The sequence below is a fragment of the Cucumis sativus genome, chromosome 2, assembly GCF_000004075.3.
Source record: "Cucumis sativus cultivar 9930 chromosome 2, Cucumber_9930_V3, whole genome shotgun sequence".
NCBI lineage: Eukaryota > Viridiplantae > Streptophyta > Magnoliopsida > Cucurbitales > Cucurbitaceae > Cucumis > Cucumis sativus.
Genome location: NC_026656.2, coordinates 20,332,224 through 20,349,373, shown reverse-complemented (window position 1 = coordinate 20,349,373; position 17,150 = coordinate 20,332,224). Strand labels below are relative to the sequence as shown.

The following is a 17,150-nucleotide window of genomic DNA, read 5'->3' as shown; positions in this document are numbered from 1 at the left end:
CATAACACATTATATAGCATAACGTAGATCCTTTCAATTTTACCTACTGATTTGTTTCAATTGAATTTTGGAATCTTTAGTTTTGTCCCTTCACCTTGTCTTATTGATCAAAGATCAGCCACCTCACATTATATGCCGTAGATCCTTTCAATTTCACCTATTCATTTGTTTCAATTCAACTTTGCAATCTTTAAGTTTGCATAGTTAGTTAATTATTGTAATTTATGTTCATAAATTATATGAAATTTAAAGATTGGATTTTCTTACTCTACATCCTAACAAAGATATCATAAGAATAATATTTAGGTAAATGACAAAACTGTTATAAATATTTATAAATATAATAAAGCTTCAAACTCTATCAAATGTGATAAATATAGAGACAATTTTTAATTCATATTCTTAATATTTGTTTTTTTAAGAGAATATACATAAAACACAACATATTATTATCTATTTAATTTCAATAACAATATGAATACTAATAATAGAATTTATAACTTAGTTCATAAGTAAAAATAATTGAATTATTAATTTAAATTAAGTTTGTATTGATTTCTTTTATTTACAAAAGAAATCTATCAACCATTACTAATTATTACCAATATATGTGTAAAATTAAAGGTTGAATTTTTGGATATTTTAATTTGTGGTAATGAGCAACATTTTTTTAAAGAATTATCACGTTAGGGTAGGGGTCTAATTCATTTAATAAGGTGAAGAATTTTTTTAGTGATTTCAAATTTCAAATTTTGGCAGTCCTAACAAATTATATGATCTAAAAGTCAGAATCAAATTTCTTGGTTGACATGGAAATATATTAATAATGATGTGAAGTTGCAAATTTTGAAGCTAATATCTTTATGATAATATACTCGAAAAGTGTTTGTAAAGAAACTCTTATTTCATTTAAACCTTTTTATAAAAATTACTTAAAATACATTTTAAAAGCTATTTTGAATAGATATCAAAACACTCTAACTTTTTAATAATTTATTTTTTTAAATAAATATTGCATCACACCCGATTTTAAATAAGTTATTTTGAAAAATAAACAAATTCTCTAAAAGCTGTATTTTAAATCCATTTTTAAAGAGTAAATTTAAATAAAAATGAATTTATTAAAAAAAAATTAGTAATTCAATCTGATCTTAATGTGCATGCTAGGATAGCCAAGTGGGTAGATTGGGGTTGGGTTCAATTTGATTCTCATCTGTTTATTAAAAGAGAACGTTGATAAACTCCTAGTTTGACTTAGGGAGGAAAACTTTCATTTTCTTTTATGTTGATGTGGACCTGAAAGATGAGCTTAGATCTAGTCTTCCAGATGGGCGTGAGATTTGAGGCCATAACAATTCCAAACATTACATCACGGTCTTTTAACTTATATAGCCTAAAATTGTATATTATATTATAAAATTGTTCTAAATTTCCCAAATTTTTTAGAAGGGTACTAAATTGATTCGTATTTTACACAGATATAAGATCCAAATGATTAATTTACTCAAATATATTCTTGATAATATATTTAAAAAATAGAAAAAAGAAAAAGAAAAGTTGACCATGATTAATATTGTATTTATTAGATATTTTATGTAAACACGACAAATGAATAATTATATTATCGTAATATTATAATAAAATTTTCTTTTAATTAATTTTATTTTGGTTATTTTGTCCAAGAAAAATTCTTCTACATCTCTCTCACTTTCTAATCTCCCACTCCGTTCATTCTTTCATTCATTTTACATTGTTTTTCATATATTCCACTTAAATATATTATATATTGAATAATACGATGTATATTTTATAAATGAAAGACGTTTATATCAATTTGTTTATAGAAAATGGATCGACAATGAGAGAAATTAGGGATGTGGATTACAATTTATAATTTTTTTTAAAAGAAGGTAAAAGTTTCATTCTTCTAATACGTTGAATATTGATTCCATTTTTTTCGCAAAAGACGCGGAATAATAGAAGATTTGGGAAAGTATAAACGGTAAAAAAGAAAAACACTGGTGGTTGACCAGTATAGTGATCTTTCAGAAAAAAATTGCTAAAAATTTAAGGTTGGTAAGAATTTATATTTCGTATTCAAAATACATTATAGTATATTGAAGATAACATCATTTTGTATTATTGAATATACGAAGTAGTATATAAAATATATGTATTATGCAGTAGTATATATGTAAGAATTAAAAAAAAAAACTAATTGGATACATAATCTATATATACAGTGGTATATAAATGAAGTAAGAAAAAATCATAAAACATGAAAAAAAAAATATGTGTATGTATTATTGAATATATGCAATGTAAAGATTCACAAAACATAAGTGAATTATTTAGTAGTATGTATGTAAGAAATTTAAAAAAAAATGTTGCATGAATATATAATAGGTGTGTACATTGGTAAATATACGCAATAAAAAAAATTACATAACATAAAAAATAATATGTGTATGTATTATTGAATATATGCAGTAGTATATATGTGACAAATCATAAAAGAAATGATGAAGAACTTCTTGCTGGCATCCGAAGAAATTTATAAGAATGTTAATATAGTGATAAAAATAATTATATAAGTTTATATTTAATTATTATATTATTCCATATTAGAAAAGATTTTATTTTATATTAAAAAATAAATTATTTCCATAAAAAAGCTATACATTAATTAGTAGCATAAATAAAAAAATTATCATTTACCTAATAAATTTTTGCTTTACATGAATAAAAAAATATTTTAAAATTAATTTCGAAAATCATATATAATAAATAATGAAAATAAGGTTAAAATTGTCCTAAAAATATACGAAATACTAAATAAGAAAATAAATTTTAATTTAGGATATTTGTGAAAATTCCTATTAAATTTAGGCTTTTTTTTTTTCTAAATCTTTTTATTTATAACTTCAATAAAATATTGTGAGAGCAGCTTTGGTTGTTTAAAATGAAAGCTCTATTTCAACTCGAAACAAAATGTTAAATATATTTCTCATATTTGTTTAGATTTGAGTAAAGATTTTGCTTTTCAATAAATCGTTATTATTTCAACTATTTTGACAAAAGGTTTAAAATACAATCACAAAAAGTTTTTAAAACTATTTTAATTAGTTGTCAAAATGACTTCTATATCTTTTCTTGTTTGAAAATATTTGCATACATAATAAAATGTAAATATAACAAAATTTATATTAGATTTTAAAAGTCTATTGGCTATATCACTAACAAGAGTATCGATAAATACATAAAAGAAATAGACAACAAAACAAATAAACCAATTGTTTGTAAGCGTTTAACATTGTTTTAAAAAATCAAAACAATTATTGAATGGAGTTCTTAAAAGTTGTTTTTTTTTCATTTAAATTTTGACAAAAAAGTCAAATGATTATCTAGAAATAAATTAAAAACCATAAATAAGATGTCTTGAAGAAGCAAACATATTTATAATACACATATATACATTAATAAGAAAAGAAGGTAACATTTGCCTTTTAAAAAAAGTGCTATATGGGTTCCATTCCTCATCCCACATTTATTCAAACCCTCCTTTTTTTCATACCATTACTATAGACATTTCCATGCAGACATGTTATATGCGTACAAACATAGAGAAATTACTATTATCTAATCTTAGCATCCTTCTCTTAGACCACCCATAATCCAAAAAAGAAGTGAGAGAATAAATTAGTTAAAGAACGTAACTGCATAAGGAAACCACAATGAGTGAAAAGGAAATATAAATAGAAAACGGAGGAGAGAGCAGTAGCTTTTTGGTGTGAGTTATTTATGTATATTCTTGAAAGAGAGAGTAACCGAGTGGGCGGGGAGAGTTCATCGAATTGGATACCTTATTCAATTTTATCTTTATATTGTAATTTCTTTTACTATCAATACAAAGAGATTTTATATTCTATACTACTCTGTTGGAGAATTTGTGTTCTAACATATTGGTATCATAGCACAACGATCCTGAAAGAAGACTAATCATGGTTCAGACGAGAATCGAGTAGACGTTAGAGTAGTTGATTTCGAAACTTACATTGATTTCGAAATATGTGGATACTCCAAGTTTGGATTCAAGAGTAGTTGAGATTCAAGAACTCCTTCACACTATCTTATGGAAGAAAGTTCAACGACCTCATATTATACACCATAACGAAGATCCTTTCGATTTCACGTATTGATTTGTTTCAATTGAATTTTGGAATCTTTAATTTTGTATAGTTTTGTTAATTATTGTTATTTATGTTCATGATTTATATGAAATTATTGGTTGGATTTTCTATCTCTACATCCTATAAAACATATGAATAATATTTATGCTCGAGTATATTGAAAAGATTTATAAACATAGAAAGTTTTAAATCTAGGAAGTTTAAGAATTTTTAATGATAAATATGAATAGACAATATACTTCTTCTCGTGTTTGTTTAAATAATGGGATTTCTCATATGGATGCACTTTTTTGTTATACAGCTCGAGTTAATGATTGATGTACTGAGAAATAAATTTCATTCTTGAGATAGCTAGTGAGGAGAAAGAGTTGTAAAAGATTAGCAAAATGGATGAACGTGTTAAGATAATGAGACGATGTCTTCAATATTGAAAGGAGAAGATAACAGAGGAGATTATGCAATTATATATTACGGTGGATGGAGAGACTACGCTCTTGTAGAGATTTTGTTTGGATAAAAATAAGGTGACTATATTTAATTTCTTTCTATCAAGAAGTCAGTAAGTGTTTGGGTTATTTGGATTGGAGGTTATGATTTGACCAGTAGAAACTAAACTGTTTGTGGGGCAATGAGGACAAAGAGTTGTAAAGCTTAACAAAGTGGACAAATCATTATAATAGGACAATTTCACTTTTTTAGCTACACTAACGAATGTTTGTCTCGAGAGATTCAATGACAAAATAACATTAGAAATCATTACTTAAATTGTTGCCAATCAGAGCCTAAGGTCGTAAATGGGTCACTATGTACCATCAACACATTATTCCATAAGTTATGTACCATCAACACATTATTCCATAAGTTGTATGATTTTTATGACAAAACTTATTGCTTTGGAGAACCTGTTTGATAGAATTATTTTGGTAAACAAATAACGTTCTTCTTCTTCCTGGCTTTAGGTAATCATAGATCAAAACAAACCCAAAAGATTTTCCACCACCAAAGAGAGTTCTAAACTTGAAAACAAAGACATTTGGTGAAGGTTGTAATATCAATATCTTTCCTGGAAAGCTTTAGGAATTATATTCACATTAATATGTTGAACATAAGTTTAATTTAGCGGCTTGACACACTCTTTGAATCTTTCCGAATATGTTTGAAGTGCAGTAGTTTGGTCTCTAACCATTAGAACTATTTTGTCTGTAGCTTTGGATTATTGTTATTGGACACATTCAAACAGTTGTCCAATTACAAGGCCCTACCTCTGTTTTGGGGAGCTTTAGCCAGCCTTTTCAAACTTGTAAATGTTGGCAACTCTCGAGAACTCACTACTCTGTTGTGGTTGTAGAACACTCTAAATGAGGTGTCGAGCTGAATTTTCTAGTGTAAACGTATTTATGTTGTGCATATATATGACTTATAACTTATAATATTTTCTTGCGTAGCATGATACATAATAGTTCATGCGTAGAGTAATTTGGCAAACCAGACTACTTAACTGTGGAGAAAGGGCAGATCTTGTGGAGGATGACACTTTATATGCTTTTTGGATATTTTCTATAGGTTGTTGAAAATTTTGTTATATTGCCAATTGGGTTTAAATTTATTTGTATGGGATTTTTTAATGTGATAGTTTGACCTACGTAATAAATATATAGATCTCTTAATTTATATATATCGTGTGCCAGTTGAGTTATGCTTATTTTTTGTAACATACAAATTTATGTTTGATACGAAGTACAGATATTATTTTACTAATGGTTAAGATAGTAGATTGAATCATCTAAGGTTCAAATTTGTGAAAAAGTATTTAAATTGAGAGTGACCGATCATGTGTGAAGCACTCAATTGGTCAACACCCTGTAGGAGAAAATTAAAATGAAAAAGAGAAAAATGAATGAAAAGCAAGAAAGGAAAGATTAAGAGTGGACTCTAATCTTCCATTGTTTCTTTAGACATACTCATTCGATATTGATATCTCATTTTTCCCATCAACTTTTTAATACCCACCATAGCCATTTTTGTTACTTTTTAAAAACAATACCGCTTAGAAAATACATTTGTTATATTTTGTTGATTTATATATTTCATGAACTAAATTCTCTTAAATTTTTATAAATAAATCAATTTAGACTTGATCGTTAGAATTATCTTAGAAAATTGTTCATGAATCAAACCTACATTTGACAAAGTTTATACACATGTTCTCTAAGATGGAAGCTATACCTTGACGAGAATATCTTATTTCAAATTATATTAGCCAATTGTTGTATTCATGCAATGAACATGATCACATGGGAGCCTATAGATAGAGAACTGGAAACTAGAATAGAGTAGGGAGATGAGAACAAAATTTGAATTTAAAAAAGTTACTTTTAGAGACAAAATATGTTCTCTCTAACCTATTCACCAACTCAAACGGTTAATTCACCCATAATTATTATGTATTTGTTTGAAGTTCTCACAATGGTTGTAGTAAAAAGAATTATCTCCCACTAACTCAATCTAAATTCGTCAAACGAACTTGTTATTTTATTAATAATTTTTAACACATATAAATAAGAGTGAGCATTACCTCAACAGTGAATACACAAACCAACCGTTAATACGTCGATTGGTTTAAACCTTTGTTTGAATTTTTAACCAACACTGATTGAACCTTCACTAATTTTCAACCTATCATCTTTGGTTCGATCGTCAGTCTATCATACTTATCTTGGCATATAAGATAAGAAGTGACAAATTTGTCGTATTAACCACTCCTTTTTTCATCTTTTGAGAAAGAGCTTAGTACTTGTGGACAGGTTGGTACTTGGTTGGGGTTATGTCGTAGCTAAAGTCCAATATCATGTGCAGTTCAATAATTCGTGAGTAGTGGTGATTTATTCTTATACTCTTTTCATTATTTTGTTTTCAAATGCATTTTTGTTTTTTTATTTGGTCAACTATCATTTACAACTAATTCTTCTATTTTTTTAAAGAACATTTTTAAATATAAAAAAAATTAAAACTATTTACAAGCTATCATTTACAACCTTTACTATTTAGTCAATATATTTTTAATAAATAAAAATTTAGCAGATAAATGCATTTTAAGAAGTTATTGTGAAAATAATAATAATTAGATAATAAAAAGCCTTCGAAAAAATCAATAAACTAGGAAGTAAGACAAAATTTGAACCTTTGAAAGTAAAATATTGACTCATGTCTATAAAAATTATACACAATAAAAATATTCAAATACAAATTATTACTACCACATTTTAGCGTCTATGCTAAAATTTTGGAAGTAAATGAACAAATGTTAAAGGGTAGAGACTGAAATGAATGTTGAATGTTTTGAAAGGATTTAATTTTTAAGAAAATAATTGCAATGCCATTCAATATAAAATTAATATGGAGTAGCCCAACTATTGCTTTCCCCTTTATTTACTTCAATAATTGGATGGCACAACCCGTAAATATAGTTCAAGTCAACGAACACAAATGTAATTTACTTACGTGGCATGATAATATATGTCATCATACTTACCATTTGCCTCCATGATGAATTGCTTATAAAATCGCACTTAGTTTTATTCAAAAGATTGCCAATCAAACTCCATTCCAAGTTTCCTGTAGTTCAGTCCTTGAACTCGCCGGAATACCAATGGCCAAAATTGCAATTGGAAGCATCCATGAGGCCTCCCAGCCCGATTGCATCCGAGCCCTCATCGTTGAGTTCATTGTCACTTTTCTTTTCGTCTTTGCTGGTGTCGGATCAGCCATGGCTGCCAGTAAGTTTCTCTACTGACCTAGTCTTCTTTTTTCCTTTTTATTCTTGATACAGCTTGATATCTATTGCTTTCTTTCTACGTCATTTAGATGCATTATTGGCAAACGCACTCGTCGGTTTATTCGCCGTAGCAGTTGCACATGCGTTTGTTGTGGCTGTGATGATCTCTACTGGCCACATTTCCGGTGGCCACCTCAACCCTGCTGTCACTCTTGGTCTACTTTTCGGTGGCCACATCACAGTCGTTCGATCTGCTCTATATTGGATTATTCAGTTGCTAGCAGCATCAGCTGCCAGCTTCTTGTTAACGTACCTCACCGGAGGCTTGGTGAGTATAATCTTTCTCTATCAAACTATAGAAGCGATTATTATTCAGAGAAGCCCCCACAATGTAGCTAGCAGTTTTTTGGAGTTGGATGCATGAGAGAAATCCTTGAATTTACATTATCATTACTAGAGAGCATTGATATTTTTTAATCTACATCCAAAGGTGGTTAGTGTGAAGCAACCACATCTAATGGTTGAATGAACAATATAGTTTGGAGTAAAATGTTTCCTTTCAATGTAATTTTTTTCTGTTTTCTTTTGCAGGTCACTCCAATTCACACGTTAGCAAGTGGGGTTGGGTATCTTCAGGGAGTGATATGGGAGATTATTCTGACCTTCTCCTTGCTTTTCACTGTGTATGGTACAATTGTTGACCCAAAAAAGGGGGCTCTTGATGGGCTGGGTCCATTGCTGACTGGGTTTGTGGTAGGGGCCAACATCTTGGCTGGTGGAGCTTTTTCAGGAGCTTCAATGAACCCAGCAAGATCATTTGGGCCTGCTTTGGTGGCTGGAGACTGGACTGACCATTGGGTTTACTGGGTTGGGCCTCTTATTGGTGGTGGGCTTGCTGGATTCATCTATGAAAACTTCCTCATTCAAAGATCTCATGTCCCTCTACCTAGGGAGGAAGATGGCTATTAGACTTCATTTTGAAGTCCGTTATGTTTAAGCTTCAGCTGATGCAGTTTGTGTTTATGAATTAGAACTTTTGGTTGGATGTAGTGGAGGGTGGGGGTGGGTTGTTAAGTGTAATTTCGTTCTTAGCTAATAAAAAAATGTGTTAATAGTTTATGAGCGAGGGGAAAGTCTTAAAAGTCTTCAAAAGTTTGTTCCATTGGAAGTCATTGTAAAATGCTTAAAAGCATGTTTACAATGACTTCCAAGTGTTTTCTTCTGCCTATGAAAATGCCAACCATTTCGAACATGCTAAAAAAGAAGCATGTTTACACAAGTCATTCCAAAATTTCTAAATGCTAAGAGCATGTTTATAAACGTACAATGCACCAACCAAATCCACTTTGAACGATGCTCTGTTACAGCTCTGGCATACAAAAAGCCGTTAAAGACTAAACTAGCATGGATTTGACGTTGCAAAAACATAATTCATACAATAAACGGTACCTTCCCAGCCTGATTTTGTTGTAGAAGAACTTGAATCCAATCAGCCAGCTTTTGAGGAATTCATTGGGAGTTGGGGCTGCAAACTTCTCCTCAGAAAAGCAGACATTTTTGTAGTAGCAGCACGCCCCCGTTCCAGGCAGTGAATATAATCGTCCACTTTAAACATTAAACGACAACAAACTTAGATCCCAACTCTTATTTTTCCATCTAACATTCACACTTTTTCAGATTCCATAAGCAATCAGAGGATAATAACTGTACTAAGAGGAGAATAACTGTACTAGTTTTGACCTTTGATGCTATAACAAGATCCCAATCCATTTTCAAACAAAACACAACGTTACAAAGAAAAACATGGCATGATGAGAGAAGTGTGCCTAACCATGGAGAATTAATAATCTATTATGTCCATCTAAGGACTGTGTTACAGTGTCAAGAGAGTGAAAATATATCTAGAATAAAAAAAAATAGGAAAAGAAATTTGTCCAAAATGTGTTGGTGACTCGAGCATATAGTATAAGAGCACTTTAACCATAGTGACATGCGTAATCTTACTATAATAGCATGTGATTATTAACATGATATGATATAGAAATGAACATTCAGTTTAAGCTTGTTGAGTCACAGAAATTCTAAAATGAAAAATCTATTAAAACTCAGAACAGACGTGTAAGTTTAATTACAACCAGAGGAAAATAGCTATGTTTTGTGACAAAATACCTGACATTGCACCCTGAGTTACAGATGTGATTATTCCATGCTCCAGTGGTTCACCTACACCTTGTGTAGATCCTTCAGGAACTACTGAGACAGGTGCATTTGGGAAGACCAAATGCACAGAGGCCTTCATTTTCTGCAATTTCAAATTCATTTTTCTTCAAAACTCACTTGATTAGTAATCAAACTCAACCATTTTCACTCTTCCCCGGTTTCTTTGAGAAATTTAATAATCTGGAACTACTTACCTAACCCCTGCTAAGACCAGTACACCATTTCTATGCTTATAAAAATGTAAACAGCAAAATTGGACAAGCACTGCCACAAACGGTATTATAAATTAAATAAAAGTGAAGTACTGACCTCCTCCTCTATCTTGGTTGGATCCAAAATAACATATCCATTCTCAGACAAACAACACGAAATCGCAACTGTATTTACAGAGCAGAGCAGTCAGTGCCAATCTTTCCTTTATCAGGTGAAGACATAAATAATAAGACCATAAATAATAAGACCATAAAACTTAATTACCAGCAAGATGCTTTAAAGGAATTCCGGCATCTACAAGGGCAGCACATGATGCGTTAATAGCACAAGGAAGAAGCTATTTGAGAAGTCTGTTAAAGAAGTTCTTGAAGATATTTTAAGAAGGGTGCAAAGCACTCCAAATTTATAAGAAAAATGTGTGTAGTATATTGGTAAGTAAGCACTAGTTCATCCTTTTTCCTTGGGCCAACAGTAAATTCCCATGGTTATATTAATATGAATAATTTCTTATATAGTATGGTAGGCTCAGCAACCCTAATGTATGTGCGAGGAGTTGGACAGAATAGAATCATAATGAAATGACTTATATGTGTCGTAAGTAACATATGTTTTCTCCTAAAATTATCTTTAGTAATCTACAAAAAAAGGTATAAAATTACAAGGGATACAGCTCCATCATCATGAATAACCTGCAATTATGGGGGGAAACATCAATGTATTTGAGATAAGAAACTAGTTTGCAGCAAAAGTAATGAAAAGGCGTTAAATGTAATGTATTTCAAAGTTCAGTCCAAAACATTTTTTATGATAATATGATGTGGGAAGGAACAAATGTTGGACCAATTTCCATCAGCGACAATTTTAAAATAAAGGTCTCCTTAAAGGTTTAAGAATATTTCCACTTTCCATAAACATAGGCTCAATAACAGAATAGCATACTGCGGCTAATTATTTCCCAAGTTGTTTGAAGTTTCACATGAAAAACAAAATGATTAACATGCCGTGGCGCTATGTAAATGCCCATGTCGGGAGTAGTATAGCAAAAATCAGAAAACTTGGGTTGGATGGGACTATAAGGAACATTGGAATAGAAAGAATTCTCTAAAGAATGATATTTTTCACGACTATAAAACTGAATAACTATAACATAAATTTGAAAATTGAATGTTGAGGATCGTTTGTCTTGGGTTACAACTTGCTTACCATCCACAACATTTTGAGATGCCTATTGGATGTATGTTAAATACGCTTTAAAAAATCACCATGGAGCAAGCACTATAGAGTTTTTAGAACAGGAACAAAAGAAGACGACTACATGTAGCATATCACGAAATCAAATGCATTTTGCATCAAAAACGGGAAAAAGGTAAGACTTACCTGAACAATAATAGATGTGGTGGTATTGGGATTAGTAGTTAATATGCAAATACTCTGCAATGTCCGCTTTAATATCATCTCACACTCCCTTTCCAGTTTTCCTAACACATCATAAAATGTGTAATGATAAACAAATAGGAAATGGTTCAAGAACATTCAAAGAATATCATCAGCTGTTTTCAATACAACTGTAACACAAAATAGTAAACTGCGTGCGAAGAAAACCAGATTACCAATGCCATTAACTAGTAAGCTCAGGAAATGGAAATTTTATCATAGGAATCAGAGATGGAGAAAGACATGAAGCTTACCAATTTGCCCTGTCTTAGGTTTCCATATAACCTCAATTGAAGCCTTCTCAGGATTTTCATTCTTCTTCGTTCCAGCTTTAGGTCCATAGACAGCAGCAAGAACCTTCGTATCACCTACACAGTCCAAGATAAACAAACTTACTCAGTGAAAAATAACACAACTTCCCAAAATTAAACCAGCTCATAAACTAATAAAGCAAGAAGTAAGAGAAGTCGGTGGAAGATGGAGAGACCTTGGGACCAACTGGCGGAGCCATGAGCACGATTAAGAACGTTGCAAGAACAAGCAAGTGGTCTCAACTGGTTAGGGGTACGACCATCATCTCTGTCTATCTCCATGGTCTTTTCTCCGGTGGTTTCGAAATATTATAAAGGAGAAGAAGACGATAAGATGAAATCAAACTCAGTCGGTTTTAAGTTTCTTGCGATGGAGCGAGGAAGCCGCTGAAGTTCTGTAAAGAGCGGGTGAAAGAGAGGAGAAACGAATTAGTAGAGAAAGATAGAAAGACGGCGGAGGAGAGAAACTAAGAGAGACGGAGGAATTTTGGGGCGCTGCCGCCGAGTCTGTGGATAATCGGAGAAGGAGAACTAGATACAAGGGTAAAACTGTCTTTTCCGTTCCTTAATTAGACCTAGTTGAAAAATAAATGAAAATTACGCTGCATAATTTCATATTTTATTAAAGATTGATATTAATTTGAAATTGATACACATTAATCAAAGTTTTTAAATGTTTATTATCGATATAATAAAAATATTCCTATATTTAATAAATATTTTTAAAATCGTGATTTTGATTAAAAAATAATAGATATAGTTTCTAATATTTTTCTAAATTCTTAAAAAAAAAAAACTTAAACTTAGTATTATTTGTTAGTAACTATACTTTGGCTACAACTCATAAGTCATCAATATTCGAAAAAATTAGTGTCTAAGAATTAATTTGCCTCTTATTATGTACTATTCTTAAGATTATTAAAACGAAATTATTTAACTTTTACTATATTTGCGTGACTACCACCACCTTCTAAATAATGACAAGCACTCTGAATAATTAACTCTATCTAACTAACAGTATTTTAAATTATTAGTTCATAATATTTTAATATAGTCTCTTTTAATAGTAATTTGACGTAAATAAAAAAATTAGTATACAACAAACAAAATATACAATTGAATTTGTGAACAGTTTATAAAAAACATGCTTAGATGAAAGTTACGTTTTTGTTTAAGTCACCTCAAACAAATCTTTTTCTTAATGTTAAATTTGTTTGATACTCTATCAATTCAAGGACTAAATGGTGGAAGTGTTTAGTAAACTAATGAAAAGCTTTAAAAGTAATTAATGAGATTTAAGGACTAATCCATACAAGTCTTAAATAGGTTGAGAAATATAATTCTAAACTCATCCTAATTTTTAAAAATATAATTCTTTTTAAGGCAAATTGTACCTTTAATAGGAATGTATTAACTCTTATAGTTGTAAAATGGTTTTTAAGTCTCGAATATAATTTAGTCCAAAAAAAATTAATAGATCATCATCTAACTTGATTAACATGCTCTATTTTTTTAGTTTCATGTCATATGAGTTGGTCAAGGATTTAACTATATTTTCATGTCCAAAAATTATAAATGCTATAGCTTCTATCAACTTAAACATTGTTCTCTGTAGCAAATTTTCATCTATACATACTTTTTTTTTTCCTTTAATTGGGTGTGTAATTTTTTCTAATATAAATAAACTTGATTACATAATCAATGTAACCAAAATCAACCGTTAAATATTTGGTTATAAAAAATGACAATCATTATAAAAAAAATTGAAAACCAATATTTATAATTTTAAAAAACAGAAAAACTAAAAGAAAAATGTTAATCAAACTATATTTAAACTAATTAGGAATATGTTGTTGCACTTCGTCCTTTAACTTGCTTAATGTATTGTTTCTCACGTGGTCAAATTGCGTACTGATTATTTTGTCAAGTTGATAAAACGTCTAGTGCTCAAAATGCAAAGCTTCAAAATGGAAATTAGTTAGAAGATGGTTGAGTCACGAATCACGCTCTCTTTAAGACGTTTCGCTGCTCTGCTCTATTGTGCAAATAGAATTATAGTTTCGCGTTTCCATGATAAAACAGACCTTTGTTCTTCAATTGATTTTGCACAGAAATCAATTGGAATCTCAACACTCAAATAAACACTCACTAATGCTCGGTAAACTCAAAGAAGAAGTTTTAGATAGAGTTTTTTCTTGCTTATGAAAATTTCTCGTGCATACCAAATGAAAGAATGAGGAAAATATATATAGTGTGAGGAAATCAATAGACCGTTGGAAATTGATGTTGAATTATTAAATGCTAAACGATAGTAACACGTTTGATTCTTTTAATCATGTGATAAAGATCATGACTTTAATATTTCTCATCATATTTGACCATCTCGCTTAGAATGTTAACATATGCGATGAGATGTTATAACCTTTTGCATGGCTATCTCGCATAACTCATGTTATCACATAGTCATAACCAACATTACATGGTTGAAAAACTAAAACACGAAAGACTCTCAAGTTTTCATTCGTATAGCGTTGAAAACATAATTTTATCGCACAACTTAATCTTCTCGCATCACATTAAGAATTAGCGTTAAAATCATAGCTATATCGTATAGTTTGGTTTTTTGCATAAAGAATTTTTTATTCAACAATCCCCCACTTGAAATTTTTTTACTATCAATTCCCCACTTGAAAATTTTGAAAACATTTTCATCGAGCGGTGTCTATTTATATAATGTTATGCTTAAGTAGAGGTGTCTATTGACTTGAACCTTTATGTAGTGACAATTGTTTGATTATTTGTAAAGTAACTTGTAGTTTTGAACTTTACTTCTACCGCAATTTCACACATAACATTATTCGAGTGAAGTTCTAAAATTGTTTATGCTTTATGGCCTTGCATGTGTATCACAGTTTAGTGAATGCTCTAGAAATTTGCTTAAGATTTCATAGGAAGTGACTCTCACTTCTACATTCACAAAGGTAAATCTATCAAGAGTACTCTTGTAGTTAGGTACCCTACTTGATATCTAGTATACATTTCATTAAGAACAAAGTTCAACCTTCTCATTAGCTTCAAGATGTCATCCTAGTCACAAAATCATAAGAATGGAACTCCTAATAATTTAGCATGATTCTCATAATATTACTTGTGATCAATTATTATCCATTGAACTTGTTTCTTGGGATCTCTAGTCTTTCAAGTTGGGTTTACCTCACACTAATTCAATTTTTAATAGGCTTGTGTCTCATTCTTTCTAAGGTTTTAAAAACCTTCTTTCTTGCTAATCCTTTCATCAAATGATCAACCAAGTTGTCATCAGACCGTACATAATCCACTATCATTGCACCAATAGTGATAAATTCTCTAAAAGTATTGTGCTTACGACGTAGCTATCATCTTTTACCGTTATAATAACGGTTCTGAACTTTTGCGATAGCTACAGTACTATCACAATGGATTAGTATGGTTGGTACTAGTCTTTCCCAGGTGGGAATCTCTTATAGAAGGCTTTGAAGCCAACTTGCTTTTTCACTAGCAGTAGCTAGTGCTATCATTTCTAACTTCATCGTTGATTAAGCTAAAATTGTTTGTTTGATTAAGCTAAAATTGTTTGTTTCTTGGATTTTCAAACAACAGCTCTCCTTGCTATATTAAAAATATAGCCACTTGTAGCATTTTGAGTCATCTGAGAGGGAGTTCCAACCAACATCGTTGTAACCTACAAGTACAATGAGAAACTTTTTATAATGTATTCCTAGATTTTGTGTCTTCTTAAGATATCTCATTACTCGTTCTATAGCACTCCAGTGTTCTAGACTAGGTCTGCTGGTAAACCTACATAGTAATCCTACAACATTTATGTCTGATATGATAGAAACGGTAGACACGCACAACAGAAAAGATCACATTTTACTATAATTGCAAATAAACACTTTAGTGGTTAACATGCATTACAACCCTAAAATTAAATAAAATAGGGTTAATAGAAAAACTCATCTTTGATGCTTTTCTATTGTCGTAATCTCGTCACATATTTCAAGTCGAGACTACCAATAACATTGACCTGCTATTCTTCCACTACAAGAAATTGGAGTTCTTTCGACGTCGGTTTTCCAATCTTCGACGCACAAAATACGTCGGTCAATATAATTATTCCCAACGTCGTGTTCAAGACGTTGGGAGAAGATAAACAAATATTTAATTCTTGCATTTTTTTCGACGTCATAAGTAAAGCGTCGCAAAAAGTTTAGCCATTCTAAACGTCATAAGTAAAGCATCGGAAAACATTTAGCCATTCCTGACGTCATAAGTAAAACGTCAGGGATAGGGGGTGTCTCTCGACGTTTTCGATATGCGTCATAAATTCTCTTATAAAAATCATTTCGACTCTGTAATTCACAGAACTGAAAATGAGAAGACCGAGAGAGTTGAGAGAAAGGTCGAGAAGGAGAGAGGTCCACGTTGCTGCTTACTATTGTCCTTGGCCAACCGTTTGTCGTCGTCTTCGTCGTCACTCTTCATTCCGGTAAGTGGTTTAGTTTAGTTATTGTTTTGTTTTAGTTAATTAGTTTTAGTATTTAGATTTCAAATTAGTTTTAGGTTTTAGATTTCAAGTTAGTTTTAATATTTAGATTTTGAATTAGATGTAGGTTTTAGTATTGAATTTGAATTTGAGGTTTTAGTATTGAATTTGAATTTGAAGTGTTGTTAGGAGTTTTGAATTAGTTATAGGTTTAGGAATTTGACTTCGAAGTGTTGAAGTTGAGATTGAAGTATTGAAGTTGAGATTGAGTAAACTCAAAGAAGAAGTTTTAGAGAGAGTTTTTTCTTACTTATGAAAATTTCTCGCGTGTACCAAATGAAAGAATGAGAAAAGTATATATAGTGTGAGAAAATCAATAGACAGTTGGAAATTAATTTTTTAACTTAATGATCAATACTACATAGTTGAAAAACTAAAATACGAAAATCTCTCAAGTTTTCATTCGCATAGCATTGAAAACA

At 30.6% G+C, this 17,150-nt stretch overlaps 2 protein-coding genes across 2 annotated transcripts; one reads left to right on the top strand and one right to left on the bottom strand.

The window, feature by feature from the left end:
- Positions 1–7,731: 7,731 nt before the first annotated feature.
- On the top strand, positions 7,732–9,239 carry LOC101205380 (aquaporin TIP4-1). Its single transcript, XM_004150237.3, has 3 exons — positions 7,732–7,966; positions 8,055–8,293; positions 8,557–9,239. The coding sequence occupies exons 1-3, from the start codon at positions 7,840–7,842 to the stop codon at positions 8,932–8,934; spliced, it is 744 nt and encodes a 247-aa protein (XP_004150285.1). The 5' UTR covers positions 7,732–7,839; the 3' UTR covers positions 8,935–9,239.
- LOC101205616 (exosome complex exonuclease RRP46 homolog) lies at positions 9,230–12,748 on the bottom strand. The gene is made up of 8 exons (XM_004150238.3): positions 12,320–12,748; positions 12,087–12,200; positions 11,776–11,876; positions 11,067–11,087; positions 10,663–10,735; positions 10,495–10,562; positions 10,135–10,267; positions 9,230–9,570 (listed from the first exon to the last, which is right to left on the bottom strand). The coding sequence occupies exons 1-8, from the start codon at positions 12,423–12,425 to the stop codon at positions 9,455–9,457; spliced, it is 732 nt and encodes a 243-aa protein (XP_004150286.1). The 5' UTR covers positions 12,426–12,748; the 3' UTR covers positions 9,230–9,454.
- Positions 12,749–17,150: the final 4,402 nt, after the last annotated feature.